The 27,603-nt window shown below is 43.4% G+C and overlaps 2 protein-coding genes across 2 annotated transcripts in view; one reads left to right on the top strand and one right to left on the bottom strand.

The window, feature by feature from the left end:
* Window positions 1–12,057, bottom strand: part of LOC106818045 (protein KIAA0100-like) — a 37,224-nt gene extending 25,167 nt beyond the window's left edge. The window contains exons 1-20 of the mRNA XM_014822763.1: window positions 11,889–12,057; window positions 10,193–10,316; window positions 9,923–9,972; window positions 9,734–9,834; window positions 9,506–9,552; window positions 9,058–9,176; window positions 8,757–8,817; window positions 8,376–8,517; window positions 8,074–8,245; window positions 7,141–7,301; window positions 6,612–6,813; window positions 6,052–6,240; window positions 3,907–4,039; window positions 3,370–3,622; window positions 2,664–2,770; window positions 2,420–2,506; window positions 2,088–2,199; window positions 1,457–1,574; window positions 689–962; window positions 271–432 (exon numbers count right to left, since the gene is read on the bottom strand). Of these exons, the coding sequence (XP_014678249.1) occupies window positions 271–432; window positions 689–962; window positions 1,457–1,574; window positions 2,088–2,199; window positions 2,420–2,506; window positions 2,664–2,770; window positions 3,370–3,622; window positions 3,907–4,039; window positions 6,052–6,240; window positions 6,612–6,813; window positions 7,141–7,301; window positions 8,074–8,245; window positions 8,376–8,517; window positions 8,757–8,817; window positions 9,058–9,176; window positions 9,506–9,552; window positions 9,734–9,834; window positions 9,923–9,972; window positions 10,193–10,316; window positions 11,889–11,947 (2,673 nt within the window). The 5' untranslated portion in view covers window positions 11,948–12,057. The remainder of the gene's footprint in view (window positions 1–270; window positions 433–688; window positions 963–1,456; window positions 1,575–2,087; window positions 2,200–2,419; window positions 2,507–2,663; window positions 2,771–3,369; window positions 3,623–3,906; window positions 4,040–6,051; window positions 6,241–6,611; window positions 6,814–7,140; window positions 7,302–8,073; window positions 8,246–8,375; window positions 8,518–8,756; window positions 8,818–9,057; window positions 9,177–9,505; window positions 9,553–9,733; window positions 9,835–9,922; window positions 9,973–10,192; window positions 10,317–11,888) is intronic.
* A 273-nt stretch (window positions 12,058–12,330) lies between these two features.
* LOC106818034 (mediator of RNA polymerase II transcription subunit 13-like) overlaps window positions 12,331–27,603 on the top strand; it is a 34,973-nt gene continuing 19,700 nt past the window's right edge. Inside the window, exons 1-3 of the mRNA XM_014822752.1 lie at window positions 12,331–12,525; window positions 14,740–14,989; window positions 26,379–26,466. Of these exons, the coding sequence (XP_014678238.1) occupies window positions 12,457–12,525; window positions 14,740–14,989; window positions 26,379–26,466 (407 nt within the window). The 5' untranslated portion in view covers window positions 12,331–12,456. The remainder of the gene's footprint in view (window positions 12,526–14,739; window positions 14,990–26,378; window positions 26,467–27,603) is intronic.

Below are 27,603 nucleotides of genomic sequence, written 5' to 3'. Positions count from 1 at the left end.
GTAGGCAAATTTAATGCGGACACTAGACGACAATGTGCTGTATACTGCAGTAACATCATTAACAGTAAAATCTCATGGCATAGAATCTCAGCTATAAGGCATCTCTTCAAGTCATCATCATCTTGGTTTTAATAAACATAGTGACCAACAGAAAACCCGCACGTACGTAAAATTCGATTGCGACCCACGTTTCCCTATAGCCCTTTGTCTAACACCGATTCTAACAACTTGAGCGAATAACTCCGTGCTGTCGATGAGGTGATGCAGTACCTCAAAGTTGTCCCTGAGCTTCACTTCGAACGGATCGTCGTTAACCTGCACAGAGAAGCTTCGCACTCGTATGAGAAGATCGGCCGGCAGTGGGCTGTCTGCTGTGAACGGGCGCGGCATCATCTGATGCACTAGCTTCAGCCACTTCCATATGTTGATTGCCTGCGAAGAATATAAGCGGGTACTTAGTTACACTGGGATGAACGAGTCAGGAGAAACGTGGCTGTGTAACCCAGTGTAGTGGATCTACAGAAGAATATGTAAGTGCTCTCAATTTTTCACCTTGCCATCCTAGTATTATTTCTGTCCCATTCTGACCAGCTGACGATTCACAACGTAGGAGTGCATTGTACATTGCACTCTTGCTGCATTCAGTTGGTATCTGACGATATATCTATCAGCAGCAAACATCGCTCACCTCTTGGTGCGTCTTGGCGAAGTTGTAACCATGGGGAAAGACTATCTGTCCGGTTGCTATGGTGACAGACCAGGCACGGTTGGTCCTCTGCTGCAGGTCCTCACAGCTCTCACGCTCCAATCTCATCTGGTCGCTGTGGTGAAGGCTGCCGAGCGAGATGTCCTCCAGCGTGAACACGGCCAAGTCGTCACAGTAGATATGCAGCTTGCCCATCTTGGCTGTCAGCTGTTTCAACTGCCAGTCAAGCGTGACCTCTCCGGCAAGCGCCATTACCCTGCAGCCGTCGACCAATCACAGATCAGCATAGCAAACAGTGAAGTAATCACAGATCAACATAGCAAGCAATGATCTCATCACAGATTAGCATAGTGCACAATGAACCAATCACAGATCAGCATAGTGTGCAATGAACCAATCACAAATCAGCATAGTGCCCAATGAACCAGTCACAGATCAGCATAGTGTGCAATGAACCAATCACAGATCAGCATAGTGCACAATGAACCAATCACAGATCAGCATAGTGCGCAATGAACCAATCACAGATCAACATAATGCACAATGAACCAATCACAGATCAGCATAGTGCACAATGAACCAATCACAGATCAGCATAGTGCGCAATGAACCAATCACAGATCAGCATAGTGCGCAATAGACCGATCACGGATCAACATAGTGCACAATGAAACAACCAGAGACAATATAGCAAGAAATCGACCCATCATGATAAGTGTTTTGTAGTTACTGGACAAGCAGAGAAGGTACCTATGTTCACTGGACAACTTCAGCTCCACACAGATGGATCCACGCAGTCTCGCATGTATGCTGGCTGGCTTGGAGCTTGGAGCATTTAAGGACGTTTCGTCTTCTCTAGGAAACATCCCTGTAAGCAGACAAATTACTATTCAGACGTCTCCCCAGGCCCTAAAGCTCAGAGTTCTCAGGTGTGACATTCCTTCAAAGCTGAAGCTAATTTACGACATCCCACAAATCCTCCGACATGCCCTAATTACTTAATCAACACGCTGTAATTATCAGTTGTGTTTAATTGTGACAATCCCAACATAGTTATGCTTGGTTTTCACAACTTGGTGTATATGTCTTCAAACTGATCGAGTGTGTCCCTGTACATTGTGGCCGCATATGACATGCATAATTGACTCCACTTGGTGCAACCCTCTCTCGTACCCGTCCTCATCCATCCATAAATTACATGTCTTCTATAATTCCTGATAAGAACCCTATTATAAGTAACATTTTGTTGCAACATAAACAAGGGATGCAACATGTCATCACATTACACGATCACATAAATATGTAAGCAATGATCTGATTACTCAAAATTCCTGTCTTGCCCTGAAATTGCTTTCTATGTGAGATGCTGATTTGTGATTACCTTCAGCATAGGTGATGAACTCCTGTAACTCTTCTGCTAGACTGATGAAGGACATGTGAAGGTTGGTGTTCCAGCAAAGATGAATGTCATCTAGCAGTTGCAAATTCACATCCTGGACAACGACAACAACATATATGTAACGCCCCAGGGAATTCCTTACGATCAGCATAATAGCAATGCCTTAGGAACGATAGACAAATAATGTCCTAGGAACAGTGAGTGACCAGTGACAACCACCTTAGACAGTCTGCTTCTTGCCATAATTAATTATATGAATGCGCATGACTAACGACTGGATTCTCTACTGCAGAGAATTGTGAAACAGTTCTCACCTTAGTCTGGCTTTTATAACTGAGTCTGATTACTGGTAATTCACATAGATGGTCTGCAAGTTTGTCCAAACTCACCACCGTTGCCATCTGCAAAACACAACCCACAGTTCGTTAGTTGATGTGAACACACGCATGGAGAGGCTATACGATTTTGCTACCAAGGGCAGAAAAGCCTGTACAGCTACATACGTCCTTGCTGTAAAAACACGTGTGGTCTGTAGTTGTTGTGAGTGCGTGTACAGACCTTTCCTTGTTGTAGGAACTGGTAGAGTCGAGTTGCCTCCTGCGCCACAAACACCTTGCTATCCTGTTGATCCACTTTGAGACTGTTAACAGTCGTCATCACGCAGACTGCAAACACACGACAAGAATAACATCAATAAGCATGAACTACATTGTATACGCCATATTTTTCGCGTACAGATATTTTCGCCAATTCAGACTTGACGGACAATTTCGCGAGTGGTTAATTTCGCGGTCGGTGAATTATGTATTATTCGGTATTATTCGGTATGAATTATTTGCGTGTTGTTATTTTCGCGGTCGGAGACGCGTTCGTGAAATTCGCGAAAATTAAACCACTGCGAAATATACAGCGTATACAATACATAGAAATTACTGAGAAGCACATGTATAGCAACATGCAGCAAATGGATATCACCCACAGATGCATGTACAGGAACATGTAGCAAACATGTATCACCCACAGATACACTTACAGTAATACGTACCACAGGCATATACATACAGAGATGCCCATGGGCACACGTACAGAAAGATATGCAGCACAGACAAATGCCCAGAGACACCTTTACAAGAACATGTACTGCACAGAAACACCGACAAACACATCAAGAGACATTACCAAAAGATATCAGTTTCATATCCTCACACTAATAATAGATTAACGATGGATTTATTTAACAATGCTGTATAGAGATGATGATCACCTTTATTGCTTCCAGTCATGAATAGGTAAATGTAATTGAAGCTCATGTTAAAATCTCCAATGGTCAGCTTCGGTTGTGCGGCTGCTGTTGACATATGAGTGTCAAGCGTCACGTCTTTATCATCGGACCCAAGCCGCGTCTTGCTGACCACCTGTATAATGTGCTTTGCAATTGCCAACACTGGAGGGCAGCACTCTAGTTGAAGATTATCAACAGTGCCATGGAAACTCACGACGGGGTCCGACTTGCTCAGCTGTAAGATATAATACAAACAATCGCTACAGTATATGTATGTATGTTACTATGTTTAATCACACCATCTTTACATTGAAATGTATTAAATGTCATTAATGAGGTTACCATAAGGCCACCACACTCTTGTTGTAGTTATAAATTTGTTGTAGTTTACTAACTTTGCTAACATTAAAAATATATGAACATAAAAGATAGATTTAGATATAGGCGCATGTCTGTGCACACATCTCTTAATTCTGATAGCACACTATAAGCATCCCTGTTTGTCAATGAAGTACTTACCTTAAATATACAGATTCCAAGAAACAGCGGTGTGTTCCACTGGTGCTGCCACATAGTGGTTGTTCCATCACTCACTCTGCAGTCTGGTTTCCCAGCAGTGTGCATAAGAAGTGACTCGATGCAACCCTCTAACCTAGTAAGCGAACAACACACCATCTTACAATAACATTCAGCAACGATTGAAATATATCAAGCTATGACTGGCCAAGATGCCAGCTGGTTGGCTTGAAATTTAATGGTGGTAGATTTCATAGCACTCGACGACTGTGAGCATTGTGATTTTAGCTAACACACTGTAACTCGCTTACTTACTTCGCTAACTTCTGTCATTCTGAAACTATGAGTGACTGCATACTACAAAACAAGTGCCGCGGAGCGACAGCGCTCATCTAACGTCTACTGCGGTGACTCTGTGGTGGAGTGGTGAGATTCTAGTAAACCCTGTTAGTCCCAAATGTGTTCACATACGCGCCGAAACAGTGGAAGGCACAGGGATGGTATCAGGAAACTTCTCAAAGGAATGTTCGTTGGGATCATTATGAAAGTTGCCGGCGCATACGTTTAAGTGTCTTAAGATTAAAGATGGAAGCTCCCATCGTACGTAGTAGCAACAACTATTTGCAAGACAGAATAGGTAAGCACTCATCCATTTACCTACGCAAGCCTACAGGCTGAAATAGACAGCTGCCACCTGTAACTAAGTAACGCAGGCAAAAACTACACAGTACTATCGCCACCACATGCACTGGCAGTGGCCACTGGCAGTGGCATAAGTTACATGTAACACACTGACAGTACAGAATGCCATAGAAATTATACGATTTAAGGAGCATAAACCTTCTTCAACCAAATTTAGCTTTTGAAATTTCACTGTGACATTGTAGCCTCATACATCCAGGCATGTATAGATTCTACTATTAAACCCGGCAGTCAAATTCTTTCTAACAGTAAACAAATCCATGTTTAACCCTCCTCTTAAGGGTCAAAAGGTTATCCGACACTTACTCTTCGCATGTCAGCAGAAAGTACATTTCATGGTCCTTTCAATAAAGCCATAAAAATGCTAGGTCACCGCTGAAACAAAAAAGTTTGTCCTCAGAAAATGTCTAAAATCTGCCCTGTGCCCCATTGACCTTTGACCTGTGACCTCCAATTTCGGCACAGTGATGGCTTTTCCTACCATGAGGCTATACACCGACTATCACGAGCCTAGGTCGAGCCGTTTAGATTTGTGCCGCAATTCTGCATTTCCTCCCTATACCTTAAGTTAAGGAGGGAAGTGTTCCCCTTCTTTTACACTCCTTGACCTTTCTACTGTTGCCCCCAGCTTCGAGACATGCCCAACTCGTTTTCGGATTACACCCCCCCCACGTTCCCAAATATCGTGACGTTACGCTCAGACGCGGTTAAGATTTATGCCCAACTGTTGACGCACGCACAAACGGACGGACGGCCGGACACGATCACGATCATGCGATTCTACAAGATGCATCCGACTACGTCAGATGAGCTAAAAACACCAATATTGTTATCTTACTACTCACTGCGGGAGGGCGGGTGATGTAGTAGGGGTGGTCCCGTACATGGCCCTTTGCCCCGCATACCCATCACCCTGTCACTGTTTAGCTGGAATGGAGAGTGGATCACCCATGCCCGCCTCTCCTATGCTACCCTTACCTGTCACTGTATGCGTGGGTGGGCGGCGGTGCTAGACTCACCTATGCCCTGCCTTCCTATGCATACACTTTCCTGTCACTGATAGGTGGGATGGGGTGCTAGCCTCACCATCATGCCCATGCCTCTCCTATGTAACTTACCTGTCACTGTAGGTGGGTGTGGTGCTAGACTCCCTATGCCTGCCTCTCCCGATGCACATTTTACCTGATCACTGGTAGATGGGTGGGCGTGGCCTAAGCACTCATTCTATGCCCTGCCTCTCCTATGTACACTTACCTGTCACTGTAGGTGGGTGGGGTGCTAGACTCACCTATGCCCTGCCTCTCCTATGTACACTTACCTGTCACTGTAGGTGGGTGGGGTGCTAGACTCACCTATGCCCTGCCTCTCCTATGTACACTTACCTGTCACTGTAGGTGGGTGGGGTGCTAGACTCACCTATGCCCTGCCTCTCCCATGCACACTTACCTGTCACTGTAGGTGGGTGGGGTGCTAGCCTCATCTATGCCCTGCCTCTCCCATGCTAACTTGGCCTTGGTGAACGAGGTGATTGCGGCCGGACAGCCGGTGAACGTCGTCAGCAGCGAGGCATCGGACATCTCAGCACTGACTTTCACCTGCCAGGTTCTGACCGCTGCCCAGAACAGCGACCTGCTCCTACATGCAGCGAACAACAGCCGTCACAGTGAGGTTCTGAGGAATGCGATCATGCAAACAGACAATGGGAGGATAACAGACTGTGGCAGTGACTAGAGCATCAGCACTGCAAAGGGGCATAGCAAAATTTACATTCCACATCAAAGTTTGCCTACAGATCTGAAATCTAAATGAAACTGCAACAGAATTCGACGTAAATGTTATTTCACGAACATAACACCACAGAACTGCAAGTGCAATCCTGGCTATACCATTAAAAAACAATTTCTTACACGTGCTATTTTAAAAAACCTTTACGAAGTATGCCTCAGTGAAACCGGAGGCGAGAGAGTTGTTCACCGTTAACATGTACAAGTGAAGATGAACCTAACATTTTGTGTTTGCTGGTCTGGCTCCTACTTGGACTGAGAGTTGGGATGACTGTGCTCCAGTAGGCAATGATGTCCTCATGGTAATGGGCATGGCAGGCAGATACCTGCGCCAGCAGTTGAAGGTGACCACGCCCAACCTCACCCTTCACAGCAAACTTGTTACATGACAGTAGCCTCACGTATGTCGCATTCACGAGCACGTCTGCAAAGGTGCATCAGCAACCATGAAGACGACCCGATCAATAGAGACGTCAAAAATTCTGCGATGTCATATAGACCTCTTATATATATAGCGCTGTTGGCGGACAGAGAGGAGTGGCGACCCCTGTCTGGTATGAGCTACAGAAAAGAATAATAATAACTTCCCGAGGAAACTTGAAATAATTATTATAGACCTAGAACTAATCACGTAGTATATAGGAATAAGATTGCTGTTCCACTCACAGTAAGATTTCCATTTGTGTTTATTACAATCTGCAGATTTTTCTCTCAAATATGTATTTATAGAGGTAATCAATGCTAGCATTACCTTTAATGATGACGTCATATTGAGCTGCTGGTGATTGCTGACTAGGATTTAACATTGGTTGCAATGTCGAATCAAACTGGATTGTTTCTATCGTGAGTGTGACACTCCTGTAAACATTAGAACATCCAGCATAACTGCAGGCGTGTACGTGTGACAGCAACCTAATTGAAAACACAACGTTAAAGTAGCAATTAGTGTTGATAAAGCATGAACACAGCAGTACAACAAATTATTGTCTACCACCGTGTCAATGTGTCATACACTCTGCTTTCTCTCTCTCTCTCTCACTCTCGCTCTCACCCTCTCTTTCTCTCTCTCTCTCTCTCTATCTCTCTCTGTATCGCTCTCTCTCTCGCTCGCTCGCTCGCTCTCTCTCTCTCTCTCTCTCTCTCTCTCTTTCTCGTCTTCTCTCTTTCTCTCTCGCTTCTCTCTTTCTCTCTCTCTCTCTCTCTCTCTCTCTCTCTCTCTCTCTCTCTCCTCTTCTCTGCTCGTGGCTCTCTCTCTCTCTCTCTCTGTGTCCTACTCTCTCTCTCTCTCTCTCTCCTCTCTCCTCTCTCGATTGTCTGCTCTCTCTCTCTGTCTCTCTCCTCTCTCTCTTTCTCTCTGTCTCTCTCTCTCTCTCTCTCACGCACCCTTCTCGTCTCTCTATTTTGTTTCTCTCTCTCGATCTCTCTATCTCTCTCCCTCTCTCTTCTCTCTCTCTCTCTCTCTCTCTCTCTCTCTCTCTCTCTCTCTCTCTCTCTCTCTCTCTTGCTTTCTCTCTCTCTCTTGCTTTCTCTCTATCAATCTCTCACTCTCTTTCTCTTGCTCTCTCTCTCTCTCTTGCTCTCTCTCTCTCTCTCTCTCCATCTCTCTCTGTATCGCTCTCTCTCAGCATAGATACTATCATGCTGTTGACCTCTCTATAGCATAGATACTCTCATGCTGTCTCACCTTTGTCCACTTTCTCTCAGCACAGCCACCCTTGTGCCATCCACATTCAGAAGGGTCACTTCAGGGAAGTATTTCCAGTTTGTTGTCATATGCTCAGCTTCCGTATCCTCAACATCCTCCTGTTCTTCCTTCTCCGGCTGTGGTGGTGCCACTTTGACGACAGACATACACCCTGTAAGACAGATTCATTCTCCCGATTACACTACTTGATAAAGCTGACTGTGAAGCTCAAGCATCCACTAAATTTCTACAAAACAGTGTAATACACAGGAGCAGTTGTACATTGTACAGTTCACTCTTACCTTCGTTGATCAGCACTTGAGGTTTAGAGACACCGAGTTTGAGCTTTAGAAGGGAGAAGCCGCCCCGCGTGCCGACGTGAATGTGTAAGGTACTGTTAGTAGTCACATCTATGATACACGGCTGCTGCTCACCGGGCTGAAACTGATGTACAAACTCCAACATGAAATATAACTTGTGATTAAGGATTACCATAGGAACAACAGAATCGGCATGATATTAAAGTTATATCCGGGCAATGTAAGCAACGTATCCAAATTAAGAGATTAGAATAGAGGTGAAAATTACACTGGCCTGACAAATTCCGTGCCGACAGTAGGCAAAGTGTGAAAGCAGATATGTTAACCGTTAATTTAGATGAGGGTAATATAGCCTGCTCATACCTTCTCCACGCTTCTCAATACTTTTGTAGATGCTGTCATGATATGTATTATCAGTTTAAGTCTATAAAAAACCAAAACATAACCTGTCAACATAATACGTTATTATGTTGTATAACATAAATATGATGATACAACCATTTTACAATATATATGGAATTGATTTACACAATTTTTGTAATTTTCTATACTTCGTAACATGATGGCCGATGGAGATGGTGTTACTTTTCTCTACATAACAGTACTAGTACAGTTCTAACAGTACAATATCTTTCTATTGTAATGATTTGATCCATGAGCTTACACAGAATCCTCCTGAGTGCAGGATAGTGAGAACTCGTTCACTGTTGAATGGAGCAAGCAATCTTGAAAGACAGCTCTGAGCAACACCACACTGACATCACTGATCCGTATGGACATATACTGTAAATAATAGTCAATGGTTACTGCCTTGTGTGTACTGTAAATAATAGTCAGTAGTTACTGCCTTGTATATACTGTAAATAATAGTCAGTGGTTACTGCCTTGTGTATACTGTAAAAATAGTCAGTGGTTACTGCCTTGTGTATACTGTAAAAATAGTCAGTGGTTACTGCCTTGTGTGAACATGTATTTCATACCACAGTTTATTGTACCTGATTTTCTTCATATTTGCAGCAGTTTTTAACAATTACAAAATGACAAATAGTCTTGATTAAAGACCAGACCAGCATGAGGACCATGATATGTAACTTACAGAATTATTTACTTACTGGCATCATTGACACAATTGCCCGTACTAACTTGCTTTCCATGGCATCTGTGAATTTAGAGATAAAGTAAGTACTAACTAGTAAAAGCAGTTACTGTAGACTCATATTGATAAAACTAACATTTAAAATGTGTTTTATTATTATTAATGCTAAAAATATTAGTATATTAAGGTGACAACAAACAATAGTAAAACCCCCACCCATCTATGGATCACTGCTGATTTTCACCTGGCTCATGGGTTCCAACTTTCTTCTTCTTCTTTCTCATCTGCTTATTGTGCAGGTCTGCTTGAACTCTGACCTCTTCCACGCACAGGGCTATAAGTGTGCTACAAAATCAGAAGCTGAGTATAAAGTACCGTCTTCAAATTTGTATTTGTTTCTAATATGGACACACATATATGCTAATTAACTGACCTGACATTGGCATTCACTAAGCTGCTTGAAATCCAGACTGCGTCGATCTCCTGCAATGAAAAGAGATGGATTAATGCTATTAAACTGTAAAGCTGGATACTTTCTGTCATATAAACCAGCCGAATCTATGAATGGGGGACAGTTAACAATTTAAAACAACCACCATTAAGTTTTTAATATAGTCTAATGTGATGACACCAAAAAATGAGTGAGGTAAAAGCTCACTCATGCTCTATACGGTGCTCAGTGTCAAGATAGCAAAACACCTACCACTTTTGCATCGTTGCGGAGTAGCAAGGAGACATTGTACAGTTTTAGGAATCCAATTTTTCCTATGTGTACAGTCAAATGGAACTTCACTGAGAGCCATTGCTGGATTAAAAACTTAACAAGCCTAGACAAAAGAAAAGGGTTATAGCCTATCAGTACATTTCCATACATATATATGTAAATTATACTGGTTTGCATAGTTAACTATGGGATTCTTTAAATAAGCTTTTAATGTGTGTAAAGTTGGATTCTGTTTTTAGGAGTGGTATGTCCCTATACCTAGTGCCAACCTGGTACACTGTGCCAGCTACTGCCAGTAGTAATGGTTAGTCAGGTTCCTGGTCACATTTATGCAGGGAAAATATGAAGAATGCATCTTACAGCACTGTTTGCCGTAACAAGGCAGGCTCTGATTACAGGACATTAGATCTACTAAAGTCAAATGTTAATGTACCCAGCAGTTTTCTCAATCTGATTAGTGTGACCCAGCCCACACCACCTTTAATTCTCAATTTATATGTGTTGTGGTAATATTTTTAGTTTTACCAAGAATAGAAATTTATTAGTTATCATAACGTAAAAATGCTCCAAAGTTCAACTAGTTACGTTTTGCTCAAATTCTTCCCTGTGACGTCATCAGACTATTATCGCTACGTCATCTGGGACTTGCCATCTGCCAAGCTAGTAGTAGTAGTAGTAGTGCTCATAGGGTCTATGTCCCCCAGGGTACTGCCGGAACGTACCCTGAGTACGGTCCGGTATACCGGAACGTACCCTGGTAACTATTTGATATGGTTAGGGTTAGGGTTAGGGTTAGGGAGTAGGCGTAGGCAACTCCCTAGACTCGTTAGTGGAGTAGGTGAGGTACGGTCCATACACCCTCTCAGTCTCAGCAGTAGTAGTACTAGTAGTAGTAATACGTGGATTATGAAGCGGGAAAGCGATAAAGTCTAGACGTGTATAAGTGGTACATCATGAACATGTGTGTGCGTACGTACGTGCGTGCGTGTGTGCATTTATAGTTTTCGGGTTTAGTTTGAGTTTTATATTGCTTAAAGCCGCACAATGCGCATCCAAACACAAATTTCTCTAGTACTAGACTAGCAAATACTTCGTGTCATGCATAATCACACTACCTTATGACAAAATAAACTCTAGTTCCTCCCATTTCACTGCGCGTTTGCTTAAAACCCACAAGAAAAAGGTGAGAAAACTGGCATTCTGGCGCAAACGCCGACTGTTTGCCAAACAATTTAGCCTCGAACTGGTGAGGTGACGTCACATGTTTTTATCTTTGCTACACCCGTATCGCTGTACCGCAGCAACGCTGTCAACAACATCGGAGAATTTGAACAACATTGGAGGTATATTCAAATACTTTTTATAAGACAACGCGCAGTGAAATGGGAGGAACTAGAGTTTATTTTGTCATAAGGTAGTGTGATTATGCATGACACGAAGTATTTGCTAGTCTAGTACTGGAGAAATTAGCGTTTGGATGCGCATGTGCGGCTTTAAGTTAATAGTTTATTAACAACAATAAAAGTAATCAAATTTGTTTACTTTACTCTTTAGTTGAGTCTTTACAAATTACAGTTTACTGTTATTTTATAAAAGATTGTGCACGAAAGCAACGCATTAATGTCATATTTATGATATTAACTCATACTCGTCATAGTCATAATGATATTTTTACCTGGAAATGACAAAGTACAATATAATAGCCGCAATAAATAACCAGACGTATCCAGGCATTTTTCTTGCGTGAAACGTGGTTTACAATAAATTACAACAACCACTGAGTGTAAACATGAAGTTGTTTAGAACTTTAGGTAAACATGAAGTTTGGTGGGCGCAGACATTCTTATGTTGACCTACTGGCAGTACTGCTAAGAATTTCATAGGAACTGATATTTTACTTAAACTCATTTCATAAATAATAATTATTAAAAAATTGTATACTTAGTTAAATATATGATCTATCTAATGTAGCTATATGCAAGTACTTTAAATATTTGTAGATAAAGCTTCAAAATAAACGTTTGACGAGAGGTAAATAGATGTGATAGGTTACAAGTCACGTGGAAATACGCTGACCAATCAGCTGAGACGGCACTACCGCCTTGTTGTTTCAGTCGCCATTGGATCGCCATTTTCACCTGTTTAGGTTAAATTTTAGTTGAATTTTAGGTTTTACACGAACTCAAATGACTCTCACCAATTGAGATTGTCGCTGAGATTATAGTGTATGTCATGGACTCACCATGACTTCAGCCAATTCGTCAACGAACGGTGCAAGCCTTGAAGACTGCCACACGAACTTGTTCGCGTTGGTAAGTAAAGACTAACTAAGTACGGTATGGTCCCAAGCTAAATCATGGCCTGGATCATCTTCATCGATATATAGGCACACATAATAAATAAGGTTTAATATAACCTAGACTGTTCCTCTCGCAATTGAAATCGCAGCTACTGAGGACTTTCCTGACAAAACCATTCGGACAGATGTTTAAAAATTTGACGAATAACCCCGAACCTGAGTAGGCCTATTTAATTTAATTAGTTTTTAAATGTGACCGCCTCATTTCATCAACATTCAGTTACAGTTACACCGTGTGTGGTAGGGTCAACGTAAATTGCTAGACTTAGTGCTTTATAATAGTGTAATATTACTAATAATATGTGGTGTTCTTATTCATTGGGTTCTTTAAGCATTGAGACCTCCCTAATTTATTAGCAGAGTTGGACATTTTGGGGTTGTGTTTTACTCAGTTATTTATATGCTGAGTAAGGAATGGTACAGAAACATGTCATTCAATAGCAGACAGTTATAAAACAGTAGTGAGTTGTAGGTTTTAATTCTCCTTTGTAAGTATATACAGCCACATTTTTGGTACCACAATAGCCCGACCAGGCTGTGCGACAGATTGTCTATACAGCCTGACACCCTTCCATACAAAAAACCTATCACCTCTGCAGATCTAGATAAATAACTCTGTATATCTCAAATAAAACTATTCTATTACCACCTTTGACTTGCCTTGTTTGAAATATGAACGTTAACTCACAGTTGTCCTGCTTCTAAACTAGAATGTATCTCTTAATTCATGGTATAATCTGCTAATTCTCACAGCATATCAACTTTCCAATCAGCTTTACCCGCCATGTTTACACTGCGCATGAGTCAATGGAAGATAGACACGCAAAACCCGAAACGGAAAAGACTCGCTAGAAAATACTACAGAAAGAGTACAATAGCTGCACGATGGCTCTCACGGCAATTACACACCAAAGGCCAAAGCAAGTGAAACGATGTTTACAAATGTCTGGGCCATTTGTAAAAACCTTAGATGACATGTTCTCGGATGTAGGGGTGGTTTGCATGAGGACCGCAGATTGTTTAATTTCCCTTGTTCGATCCATTGCGGATTTTAGTCACAGTCGGAATGATAGCAAACATGGTGGCAAATTCCTAAATTTGGTTGTATTTGTCTCAAAAAGTCGCTGTAACCCCGTAAGTACCCAGCGCATCGTAGCGCACTGATGGTTACAAGAAGGTGGATGTATACTGATTCATTTGGTATATCACATGTGAAGTGTTCTTTGGCGATACTTGGCAAATAAGACAACTACGTGTTTAGCTGCAGCCAATGTTTGAAACGGTATTCTAACCTTAGCAATACCGTTTCTTGGAGAGCTCTAGTACCACAACAAAGTTACAGACTTTGAATGTTAAGCATTAGCATGCTCTAACATTACGTTCATGGCATAGTTTCAAGGTAGTAAATTTTCATCGCAATAAATCGTTACCCTGTCACTAGTAATACCAACATATTGAAACAGTAGTAATACCTGTATGCATTTACAGTGTTTCCCCTGGCCAAAAAGGTCTGTGAGGCGGTAAATGTTTTGTGTGATGTATTTGCACATTTTGAGGTCCTAGCAAAGCGAGCAGCGCAGGTCCTGGCCAAGCTACGGGGTTCGGGGCCACGCTCCCGTGGGAAATTTTTGAAAAAATGGTGCAATTTGGTGCATTCTAAGCTATTCTGAACATATTGTATGAGACTCTTGAATCTCTTTTTCAAGTTGTCAAAAGATTCGTCAGCGAGGCGGTGGTTTGGACAAATTTCTGTGTGGCGGCTGAGAATTTGAGCGAGGTGGGCCGCCTCGCTCGTGTCAATGCAGGGGAAACACTGCATTTATAATTGATGTGCTGCTGTTGTTAGCAACCGATCCATGTTTTTCAAATAACACAAGATCCTGTTGTTTTATTAGAGTTTGTGGTCTTTAATTAATTGATATTGCATGGTTAAATTGGCAGTGGAACATAATTTAATTATCCTAACAACTGTATTGCCACAAAGTATAAATATGGTCTATAAATAGACTTAATGTAAAACGCTATCGTTGTTACACTTTGACGCCTCAAGCAAATGACGAAGCCATTAACATTTATAAATACTTTCTTTACATGTGAGTGAGTGTCACCACTCCAACCAGGTGTATCTTCTATCTTGGCTAATGCCAGGTTCACTCTTGTTTTTCAGGCGGACATTAACGGAATAAAATGGAGACGATTTAGTGCCGAAAACAGTTACTGTGTGGAGCCATTGGAGGACCCCGTGCTACAGTCATTCGCGCGATGTGTGAGCGCAGATATATTGTGCATGTGGCGGAGGGTGAAGCAGGGAAGCGCCGACCTGATGCGGCCCCACCTAATGTTTACAAAGGAACTGTGGATATTTTGGTATGGAGATGAGCCTAACCTCAACAACATTCTCAGCAGGGAGCTAACAGGTAAATGTGAAAGTTAGTCTAGTTAATCTGAAAGCTAGTCCAGGAAATTGTTCACTGTTAAAACTTCAAAAATGTTTTGTCTACCTCGAGAGATGTTGTGTTAAATAATGTCATCTAGCCTTAATTGCGGTCTGCTAAAATAGCAGTAGCCGTGCACGTGCAAGCAATCATAAGAGGGTAGCCCCTCTACAGTGTCTTATAACAACCATTTGTTTAGAGTGTGCCTAGCCTCTCAACCCAGAGTAGGTGGATTTGGTTACTGCTGCGCAGGAAAAATAGGGCAGCTTGCACAGGAGTGACATAATCATGTCGTTGCCCCTCTGAAGCTATTATAATGCACTGTAGGCAGCCAGCCATAGAGGAGCAGGGGATCAGGTCCTAATTTGCACTAAAGCTTGTGTGCCGGTTTACACATATTTTCGCTGGCTGCTGTTTGCTGCTAGAACAGAATGCAGCTGTGAGTAACAGCAGCCTAGTTCGGGGAACCGCTGGCAATTCATCTTGCAATTGTGTTCCATAGAGTCTTACGTGCGTAATTGACTGAATCCAAATGCGGCTGAGAGATGTGGCAATGCACTGTGGTTTTTTCTCACCAACATCTGAACATATGGCATGTTTTTTTTTATCTCTGTGAATACATCATGTATGTTATATCTCCATGTTAAATTTGTTTTAGTTGCATGTCGTTTATTTACCACCTAGTTACAGTGTCATAGAAATTGTTCTAAGAAGCGCGTTGTACTGTTTATGCACATGCCTACTGTAATACATGTACATTGTACAGTGACAGTATGTTTAACGTTTCACTCGCGCACATGCACGACGCAGTATCTGATGTCAGCACCAGCTGATTTACACGCGTATCAGCTGCCATGGCTACCGGTTACTCTGCTCAAACTATTAAATGCTGTACGAGATATTGCCAGAAGGCATTGATTCCGTGATAGAAATATCACGAGTGAGTGACTGAGATTGGATGTTAATGAAATTGTTACAGAATATTTTTTGTCTGCATCAGTTCGTTTTAAATTCAAATCAGATTAATTAAATCTCTAATCGCAGCGTGTTGTTAGGGATTATAAAATCTCTAAACAGTCACTGGCGTACTTGACGAAAGAATATTGCGAAATGCGCTAAATATGCGTGGAACACGGTCCGTTAGTGCACGCGTACATTCTCATTTACTGCAGTACATATTTGTCGTTTCATATACGGCTGTTAGTGTTAAAAACTTGTAGGAGTCAGCTTTAGTTCCACGGTAGGCATGAATGCGTGCGGCGTTTGCTCGCTGCTAACTATGCTTAACACAATGCCCGGTTGTTTTACTGGGAGCCGCAGTGCTAGGGCTTTGATCGTGCCCGATAGTCAAGGAACCAGTTCTGTGCAGCAGGCTTGTACCTGCCAGCTATGGCACACATGTACAGTTTGCTACTTGGCTCTGGGTCAATGTAAGATCGTGGATTATAGAGCGACGCAATCTGCATCGCTCCGCGGTGGTGTTGTCGTTTTTTGTGCGCAATTTCGCGTTGTCTGGAAACTGATAGTGCCAGACTAGCGTACCCACAGCTGGCATTTTGCTGGGCCCGCTCGTGCCTATGGTCGTTTCAATGAGCTGTATTCGGTTGTCGTTGATAGGCAGGCAGACTAGACTAACAGGCTGGGCTGTAGAGGTCGCGCGAGCCTGGTAGGCTGAACTAGGTCTCGGCGACTCGGGAATCGGATAGATTCGTTTCCCGAAGTGTTGTGCTGGAGTGCACTTGTACCTGTGTTTGCTTGTTATGGTGTGTGTATGTTTGTGTGTGTGTGGGGGGGGGGGTGTATGTTGTGTGTTTGTGTGTGATAGTTGCTTTTAAGTACTATATTGAACTTAAAGGTTAGAGTGCAAGGCGTAGGGGGGGGGGCATACAAGTTTTTTGGCCCAGGTTAGAGTACGGAGTGGCAGTTAATCGGGTGTTGCTATCCCCCGGGCGTGGAGGGAGGTCACGTGATAACGTTGACGATGACGTTCAAAACATTAACCCTAACGGTAACTCTAACTACAAGACCTCCAACACTAACCCTACAACTAAAAATATATATCTCGCAGCGCTATAGATAGGCATTGTGATCCACAAAAATTAATCTATGGTGTGGGGACAGATATCATGATGCAAAACCCCTAACCCTAACCCTAATCCTAACCCTAACCCTAACCCTGACCCTAATCCTAACACTAGTGCTGCCACGTTGCGGTCACCTCCCTCCACGCCCGGGGGATAGCATTACCCCAGTTGATCGATATAGTTTTGGCCTTTTGATCCTAGTTAGGGTACGCGTTGCTAGCTTAGGGAGGAAGGTCTGAAGTTTTGGTCCGGGTTAGGGTACGGGTTGCCAGCTTAGGGAGGAAGGTTTAAAGTTTTGGTCCAGGTTAGGGTACACGTTCCCAGCTGAGGGAGGAAAGTTTACACTTTTGATCCTGGTTAGCGTATGCGTTATCAGCCGAGGGAGGGAGCTCTAACACCTGATCCAGGTTAGGGTACAGATTGTCTGCTGATGGAGGGAGAGAGGGTAAACACTTCAGTTCTGATCCAGGTTAGGTTAGCGTGTTAGGTGATGATACTAACAGTCCTAAGGCGCAGTAGCGTGTAGAGTGTCAGTATAGTGAAGCTTGTATCGGCTGTCATCGTGTGCAGTAGTAAATTGTGTCACAACATAAATGCTGCGTTGCCGGTGGCGCACAGTGAGACCGCTACACACACGCACCCTCCCCCCTCCTCTGTGTTCAGACCTGCGATGCTACCCTGCGTTACAGTGCCGCTGGCCGGTCAGCAGTCACGGCCGGTGACAGCGGCCGGCGAGGTTTGTGTGAAGTTCACAGTGCCAGGGGGAGCGCGGCGCTGCTGCCTGCCTGCCTAGCCGCCTTCCACGCACAGAGGCACGGCGAGCAGGCAGAGCTGTTCTTCATCTGTTTATTACAGTACAGTACATAGAGTCAACAGCAGATGTATTGATGGGTCTACGAGTGGCGCGCAGGCAGCCGGCGCGTCTCCTCGCCGTCTGCGAGCGGCGCGGCAGCAGCGAACAGTGATTTCCTGGCTTCCGCGGTGAAACCGCGACGCTTTGAAAGGAGCGCGACCAGCGGTGAAGGCAGGAAGGCAATCTGCGGCCGAGCGAGATTGTCGACCGTGTTTTCGACGACGTGTACGTGTAAATAGCGGTCAGCTCCTTCATTCACGCTCTCGGCGGCGACGCGATGACGTTTGTTTTGAACAGCGGAATCAGCATTCGCTGCCGAGAATTCGCACTTAATCGCACAAATCTCACCGTTGTAGTACAGCCGAACGTTTTGCTGAAGATTCTTCGATACAGGTTGCGGCATGCACGGGGAAAGCTTTGTGCAGCGCTAGCATGTCGATTTAGATCTGCTCCCGCATGGAGCAGAGCCGTGTAATTGTGCTGCTGCATGTTTTTGTTGCTAAGCCAATATTTTAACGGACTTGATTTATACTGCGATTTTGAGTAGCACTCGATGTCAGTTGCTCTCTGAGCTGTACATATGATTACTGCAAAGGGGATCATGTAATACCTGTAGGTGTTTAGCCAAAGTTATAATAGGGCTCGTAATTAATTTACTTTACATGGTTGCACATGCTCGCTAGCGCATAAAATATTTAGCAGTCAATCACGTGTTCGCAAAGCAAACATAATAATATGCGTCTGCCATCGTACGACATAAAAATAGCACTTAATTTCATTATACGGTGAAGTTTCCTTTTTGCTCCTAACAACCTGGATTTTGTCCAATTGATGTTGGTTTTGCAAATTTTACCAACGTGACCAGGCAGTTATGGTAGCAAATTTAGCCTTCAATTTAAAATTTTAGGTAAAAATTGGGGGATTTAGCAGCAGTTGCTAACGTTGGTGGTGTTAATTATGAGCCTTGTGTGCACTGGTTAGCTTTTAGGCCATGGGCCAAGCCAAGAGTGACTATTGTTCACTTTCGTTTGACACCTCATGGAACCAAGTTTAAATCTGGTTATCTAGGTTAAATACATTATCCTGATTATAAATCACCAATGTTCACCCCAAAATTCTTGCACATTAGTTTGTAATAAGCTTTTGAAAAGTGGAATTTTCCGAAACAGACAAATTCTGCCAATTGATGGCTGTATGCGAAGCTTGATCCAATCACGGTGCTCTATGTGAAGCTTGAACCAATCACGGTGCTCTATGTGAAGCTTGAACCAATCACGGTGCTCTATGTGAAGCTTGAACCAATTTTTTTTTATTGAGACGTTTCAAGTGCCTGTGCACCACAACTCCAACGGACAGACCCATGAGCACTGTAGACATTGTTTCCCTTTTCCTCCAACCCTATTTAACCTGCTTCATTCTGGCGTGGCAGTGTCTACACGCGGCGCTGTCATGCTTGTAATTGTCCTGATAATATACTGAGCAAGAAATTGTCTCACAAGTGCTCGCGTCGCGGCGCGGCGTTGTGTGTTCAGATTTTACTCCGCGTTCATAATCAATACAGCTTGCAAATCGACTCGTTTCTGAAAGCTGGTATTAAAATTTCATGTCCATATTGATCAGCACTGCGACTATGTGCGCGTGTCAGCTTGTGCGCGTGTGTGTGTGTGTGTATGCGGGCGTGAGAGGATCGGTGTATAGGTGGTGAGAGTGCTTTGGGCCACGCACATGTGGGTGTGCATGCGTTGGTGGGTGCGTGCGTGCGTGGTTGCACGAGTGCGTGGGAAGAGCGTGAGAGGCGGCGTGCTAATTATTGGTGTGCCGTTTTCCTGGTTGACTGCTCTCAGCAGCCGAGTTTCCGCAACCGAGTGTCGTGACAGCAAAAACGTGTTTCCTTCGTGTTTGACTGACACCGATGGTACCAGATACGCCATGCTCCCCTTTCCTCCATTCTTAACAGGATTCTCTGGCTGGAAAATAACAGGCGCTGTTTACATAAACTTTAGCACTGAACGGTACATCGTCGGCGTAATGCTGCCGGTGATTTTTCACCTCGCTGACAACAGTGTTTATCTAAATAATTTAATAATTTTACAACAAAGGAAAAAAGATCATCGTAACCATCACATATTGATTTGGTAATGACGAACGCATGCAAATATGCGCGCATGCAAATATGCGCGCGTGCGCGTGTGCGTGCGTGTGTGTGCGCACGGGAGAGAATAATAGAGATGTGTAGATGGGGAGGGAGGGAGAGCGGGAGGGAGGATGAGGGGGAACGGTGGGTGTGTTGTGTAGCGCCAGCACGCAGCAGCAGCAGCGTGGATGTGACAGGACCCGCGCGGCTCGCTGTAACCATAGCAGCAGCCTCTCATAAGAGATGTAGACCATTATGACGGCACGCCTTCTCGTAATTAAGTCAGAAGGTGAATTGATTAACCAGGAAAAAGCTGCTAGTAGATGAGAGACTTGATGGGCGAAAGGTTAATAAGTAAGCGAATTTGGAAAGGAGAATGTCAGTGTGTATAACGCGCTTAGGCGAAAGCCAGTACTAAAGATTAGCGTATCTCCTTCATTAATCACGATTAACCGAGCAAGATTATAATTGGTAGCGTGTTATCTACTTCCCTCCACCTACTCCCATTTCTTCACGTACTGCTCGCCCTACTCCCCCATTCTTTTCCTTCTTCTTCTGCATCTCCCATTACCTCATCTAGTGCCCTTACCCCCTCCATCTACTGCTCTTTCTATTTATCCATCTTCTCTTCCCTCAAATCACCAATCTCAGCTCTACTGACCTTCCGCCCAGTTCGTTACTATTGACATCACATCTGACATTCCCACAAGATCGCTTATCCGCTAACATCTGCCTCGCTCTCTCCTAACATCGCTCCAGTCTTTTAATATGTATACTAATAGTTTCCTGAGAGCCTTGTCTCCCCCCATCTCCCAGTATCTATTTTATCTGCTTAACTTTTCCCGAGTACTTTCAATGAGTTAAGTGTAAGAATTATCCCCAGTTAACTCGTGTTTACACTATGCTACGTACAAAGTATTTCTTCCAGTTCAGTATTCATTAGAAATAATTTCAAAAATGTAAGAACGAGAGAACGGATGTACGTAGAGGAAGATAAGGGAGAATTTGTCGTTAATAAATAAATAAGCGCATGGGTGCTGTTGCACATAGCACTAGCTCTTGCTTCTTGCTACCCTGTATCTATGTCAAACCGTTAATACCACGAGACGTCACTACAGTCAGTCTAGTAGACTGCAGTGTAGGCCTACTAACAGGTCGTACATAACTGCCCATTACACACGTGTTGACACGTGTCGCACAGTACACTAATCTCTCCCGTTGAATTTGATCCCATTCCTGCTGACAGCTTACGCATTTTCTGCTATTCCCACCCCCTACACATTTTCTAATATTCCTACAGCCTGTACACGTTTTCGGCTATTCCCACCCGGACGCATTTTATCGCATGCCTTCCCCCTGCGCCTCCCACTTCTTGGCATTCTCTTTCAGCTTCTCCCTCCAGCGGCGCGTGACGTAGCAGGAACGAGGCAGTGTCTGTCCACCTGTGCGAAGTGCGTTTATGCGGCTATAACTCGCTAAATGCGCAGCGGCTTAATAATTAAGAGGGAGTCTGTGCTTGGGAGCATTTGTTGAAGGGGAGCTTTGTAAAGTTTGACCTTTTCCTAGCATGTAGATCGCGCTAATTGTTATCGCGTGGATTAAATGCCATCTTGTGTACGAAGTAAAACTGTGTGTAGTGCGTTCCCGTTTGTTTTACGGCCATGGTTACTGTATCGCACGCTACCTATTTTTTGCGCAACGGAGGGAGAACCCTGTAACCAGTTTGGAATATAGCATTTCTTTTGCACCTGATGCTCTGCAAAAATACATTGCATGTAAATGCAACAAAACTGGGTGCTTGCATTGAAAGTGCACATGTATACATGTAGAGATAACAAGCTGCAGTGTTCTGATATGAGCTGTGTTCTTACAAACAGTATTTAGATATTCAGCAGCCACATAGAGCAGAAGATGAGGGTATTTCTGAAGATGACACTAGTGATGAAGAGTAAATTCATGCTGCAAATGTAGGGGGAGACATTACATTTTGCATGTGTTCTTTAGTGTGTGTGATCTAGTACCATTGACAGATTAAAATGTCCTACATTGAATTTGCTGTATATTACAATTACGTTTACTAGGAGTATCATTCGTGCGTAATTGGCATTGGCAATGCTTTTCTGTTGCTGCTGGGGTAGCACACATACTGATTTTGTATAGTCCCGAGTATAATGTTACATATTACGGTAAGTATGACTTTGCAGTTTGTACCGATTCTGGATGTAAAAGGCAATAAATTCAGATATATACGACTTACATATAAAATATCAAAAGTCAATTTTAAACCGTTGAAGTGCCTGAAATAAAATATACCTGTATTTTGCGTATCGATTAAATTGGTAGCTGGCCTTGAAGCTAGCTTTTTGTGAATATGCATGCAGTCCAAGGTGATTAAAACAGATGCAAAATTAAACCATCTCTCTTGTCCCCCTTGCAGATATTTTGGCAGTTAGAAAGTATAGGCATGCATTAGAGGTGTAACGATACACTAGGATCACGATACGATACGTATCTCGACACGTAAGTCATGATACGATACCGTCGATACGTATCATGACAGACAGAAAATATGTATCCAAATACTTTCATAACAACGTCCTATACTCAACGTAATATGAGTATATCAAAGCCATGTACAAATATATGTCAAAATCATTTGTTGCAGCAATCTTCTCTATAATAATTCCTTGGCTCCTGATACATTATAAGTTGGTAGTATAGTATTCTTATTTGTATGACAATGCCTTGCCAGCTAGTTATGGAGATTTGATTGTGTATCCTGTCTATGGCATCTGTGATGCTTGTAGACTTTAGAGTACATGCAAGTAATCCTTGGCATAAAAGATTATATTTGTAGGATGGATGGCACTGTAGTTCATAAGAACATGTTCACCAGAACTTGCTGTACTATATAGTCCCATATCAATGCACTCCACTTCTATCTGGTGGACCTGGATTACACCAAGCATTCTGAGTAGAGCTGTTATTGTGAAGTTTTACAGGTCATGTGCATCTCTTTGAAAAGTCAGTATCCTATTCCTGCAGACAGTGAGTATCTCTGAATTGTTTCAACCTAGAGACCTTCCAGGAGCCAAGGTTGTAGGGTGAATGTGTGCACAGCTTCTGCTCAATTCCTCAAAATTCCTATATTCCGCCTATATTTTGCAGGATAACCTGCTATATTTCCTATATTTTTGTCCCATCAAGTGGCTAAGGAGGTACAACAATGCTACAATACGTGTGTAGTACCGACACGCACCAGTCTGTCAGTTCGCACTCTTTATTGTTTTGCAGTAACAATTTTTGGGGCAATACAAGTGTGCCACATATATTGACCCAGGTTTCTACGACAGCCAAGGATATTTACATGATACTGAGAGGGAGTTCATAAGATAGAAGAAAGAATTCATCTGTATCGTTTGTATCACGATACGGATGGTGCATATCGATTACCATATTGTGGGCCGATGTATCAGTGAATCGTCACACCGTATCGTACGACGTACATGTGCATTTGTATTTAGATTCTCGAGCACAATTCTTTTGTGTAAGTTACTATAGTGTTTGCAATGACATGACTCAATTTGATCAAACTAATCAAGAGCTAGCCAGAAGTGTTACTGAATGTAGACCTACAAGGATTTTTCTTGTTATTACGATAGTTTAAGAACCATGCTATATGCATTATTTAGACTGTACTGATATGCAAAATGTAGCTTGCCTGTGGTTTTGCCTTTCTAGAAGAATATAAATACTAATTTTTATATTTGATCCTCTTTTGAGAGCTGTAAGGCTATAAACTAATACTATTTTGCATTTTTACCTCAAATAATCTAGCTTGCTCTACTGATTTGTTCTGCTATCTAAATCACACGGTTGGGTCTCCAATGGCAATGTCAGGAAAGAATGCCATTCTCTTGCTAAGTACTGACAACGTGAATTTCAACCCAGCAACTTATCTTAATTCTATGATTTATATGACTGTTTGTCCCACATAACTATGTCTATGATAATCATTATAACTTAATCATTACATACTGTGATTACTCTTGTCTTGACATAAGTAAATGATCAAAGTAGAGACAGCCCCTAAATTCAACGGTGGCTGGCATGTCACCACGACCTAATTGAAGAATATTTAATTCATAACACTCACTTATTGCAACATTACATTTATTTTATAAACATTGAATGAAAAGATCGTTTCGCCACTGCACTGGCACTGGTACTGGTAGTGACCAGTACTAGTAGTGGTACGGACTAACACTGTCACAGTGTCCACAGTCACTAATCTAACCACAGAGCTCTGGGGGTAGAAATTGAAATTATCTTGCAGTGATTTAATCCTAATCTATTTTATCTACTATTATTTATCAGATATCATTATATTATATCACTATTCATTCACTAAGTCTTAGTATTTACTTGGTCTGTTATTACAACTACAAATCGTGGGGCTGCCATTATGGTGAAATGGAGCACCGTGATTGGTTCAAGCTTCGCATACAGCCATCTATTGGCAGAATTTGCCTGTTTCGGAAAATTCCACCTTTCAAACGCTTATTACAAACTAATGTGCAAGAATTTTGGGGTGAACATTGGTGATTTATCATCAGGATAATGTATATTACTTATAGCCAAAATTAAACTTGGTTCCATGGACCATGAAGTGTCAAACGAAAGTAATTTTTCAGACTGATTTTGCCACCTCGGCCCATTGCCTATTTAGCTGTTAAAGGAAATCATATGTCTAAAGATTGCAGTAGCCGTTAATTAATTGTATGCAATAACTAGCCGTGAAAATGCAATGACAATATGTTGACATGAAGTAACCGTGGACAAATATGCATATACTGTCAGTAATGCATATTTGTCCACGGTTACTTCATGTCAGTCTGTAGGAAAACATGAAATAACTGTAGCTGAACATTCAGTAGCTGTAGGCAAATACAACAAAATCTACATGCGTACTGCAGCTACTTGCTAAATGAAAAGATTTGTAAGATTTGCAAAGACTTGTAATAATCTTGTAGTGTGTAACGAGCGTGTACGTCATTACTATAGTACTGTAAGCTAGTTGATGGCAGTGGTATTGGGTGTCACTTCGTGCTTTGAATCTGACACGTAAACATGCCGCTGTGCTATGTAAACTAATAATTGGTCTGCAGCATCGCTTGCCGCAGTAGGCGCACACATAATAAAACCCGCACGCAGACGTCAGCAAGAGACACATGCTACATAAATAAAATTAATGTTAGTTGGAATATGTGGCAATGTAGGTCAGTGCTCTGCGAAACAGCGCGTGCTCGCTGTTTTCATGTACACACATTGTGTGATGGTCACGCAGATTCTGTCGTCTGCACACGGGCGAAAAAATTCCCTCGTGCAATGCATACAGCGTGTGCTCAGAGTTGTGCGTGTGTGTATGTGTGTGGCATGTGGTACTACTACATTCATGAAGTGTAAACAGTTCGGTTTGCTCACAGCAGAAATGCAATATGGGCTTGTGGTGTGTTTGAGACTGATTTGGGATGTCATGTACTTCTAGCATGATGCTTTCACGGTTACTGGTACTGTCGTGCCGCGTGAACTATAGCGTAGAACTATAGCTTTGTTCACAGTGCCAGCGTACGTAGGACGGCAGGTTGCATGTCGTACAGTGGTACGGTACAGTGACCTTCTGCATGCGACAGCGCTCCCGCTGCCTTACCTAGGCTACATGTGCAAATTGCCGTTGCTCCGGCTGCTGGGAAAAGCCGCGCTGCCGGAATCGATTTTGTAGTAAAAATCACGAAAATAGACAGTTCGTAAAAAGTTCAGTTGTGGCTCGGCAGATCACGGGCGAGCAAGTGCCAGGTTAAAAACGCTGCAATGATATATATATCTACGTGTGTTTTGATGATGTATTTTTTTGTAAATTAAATACCCAGGGGAATTTTTGCAGGGTTCTCCTCCTCCCCCACTACTGCAGATACGTGCGTATACCACACCTGGTGCGTGTTATTCATGCCCATCTCTCTGTACAGCGCAGCACCGAACTGCGAAGCTCTACTCTCCAGTGCATCCAGGTTGCTCTGGCCAGAACTCTTGTCATTGTGCCATCCACCTGTCTTCTTCTTCTTCTTTGTCGTAGTTCTTCTCGCGGATGGTCCACGCTGAGACTTCAGCTTGGGGCTGACCTCCCTGTTGATGATTCTTCTCCACCTTCCTCGATCGGCCATAGATCGATGTGTAGATTGATGTTCCCTCCACCTGTAAATGCGTGCGGCTTAGTGACGCTTTTTATGGTTTGCGTTGCAGAAGTCGAGGGCTCCGGATCGTGGGAAAATGGCATGTCGTACGAGTGTCGCACGTTGCTCTTCAAGGCGCTGCATCACCTCGTGGAAAGGTAAGAGTACTAGTACGCGACGCATAGAACGCTGGGGGTACGATCGCTCGCTCGCTCGCAGAGCCTACCCTGCACCCAGCGTGACACATGTATACTTACACTGCCATGCTCCCATAAACTCCACACGAACTGCACTTTACCTTGTTTCCAGTCACTCCTTATGGGATAACGAGTGGAGTGAGTCTAACCTTCAGCCAGCCCTCCTTCCCCCCCAGCCTCGATCTTGTACTCGGCTAGTTGTTCGTCCAGCCTAACCGCCATGCAGTCTAACCTCTACCCAGTATATGTCGGTTCAGTCTGTCCTTGCCCCAAACTCCTAGTTCCCACCCACACCCACTGACGAGCGGCGACGACCCTCTCTCTTACTGCTATCACCTTCTCATAGTTCATTACTGTGTGTGTTTGCAATCCTACCTGCACCCTGCCTAACCCTCTTTAACCCAGTCCCCCAGTCTACCTGCCACCCTACTTACTCCTGCTGCCCTGACACTATAGCCTCCTAGTCTACCTGCCACCCTACTTACCTGTGCTACCCTGACCCTATTAGTATACTCCCCCAGTCTACAGGTCTGCCACCCTAATTACCCCTGCTACCATGATGCTATATTCCCCCAGTCTACCTGCCACCTTAATTACCTCTGCTACCTTGACCCTATAGGCCCCCAGTCTACCAGCCACCCTACTTACCTGTGCTACTCTGACCCTATACGCCCCCAGTCTCCCTGCCACCCTAATTACCCCTGCTACCTTGATGCTATATTCCCCCAGTCTACTTGCCACCATAATTACCCCTGCTACCTTGACCCTATAGGCCCCCCGTCTACCTGCCACCCTACTTACCCCTGCTACCCTGACCCTATACTCCCCCGGTCTACCTGCCACCCTACTTACCTGTGCTACTCTGACCCTATACGCCCCCAGTCTCCCTGCCACCCTAATTACCCCTGCTACCTTGATGCTATATTCCCCAAGTTTACCTGCCACCCTAATTACCCCTGCTACCTTGATGCTATATTCCCCAAGTTTACCTGCCACCCTAATTACCCATGCTACACTGAACTATACTCCCCCAGTCTGCCTGCCACCCTACTTACCCATGCTACCCTGACCCTATAGTCCCCCAGTCTACCTGCCACC

Source organism: Priapulus caudatus, unplaced genomic scaffold (assembly GCF_000485595.1).
Source record: "Priapulus caudatus unplaced genomic scaffold, Priapulus_caudatus-5.0.1 Scaffold36, whole genome shotgun sequence".
Taxonomy (NCBI): domain Eukaryota; kingdom Metazoa; phylum Priapulida; class Priapulimorpha; order Priapulimorphida; family Priapulidae; genus Priapulus; species Priapulus caudatus.
Note: the sequence above shows the minus strand (reverse complement) of the source record. Positions and strands in the feature narration are given on the sequence as shown.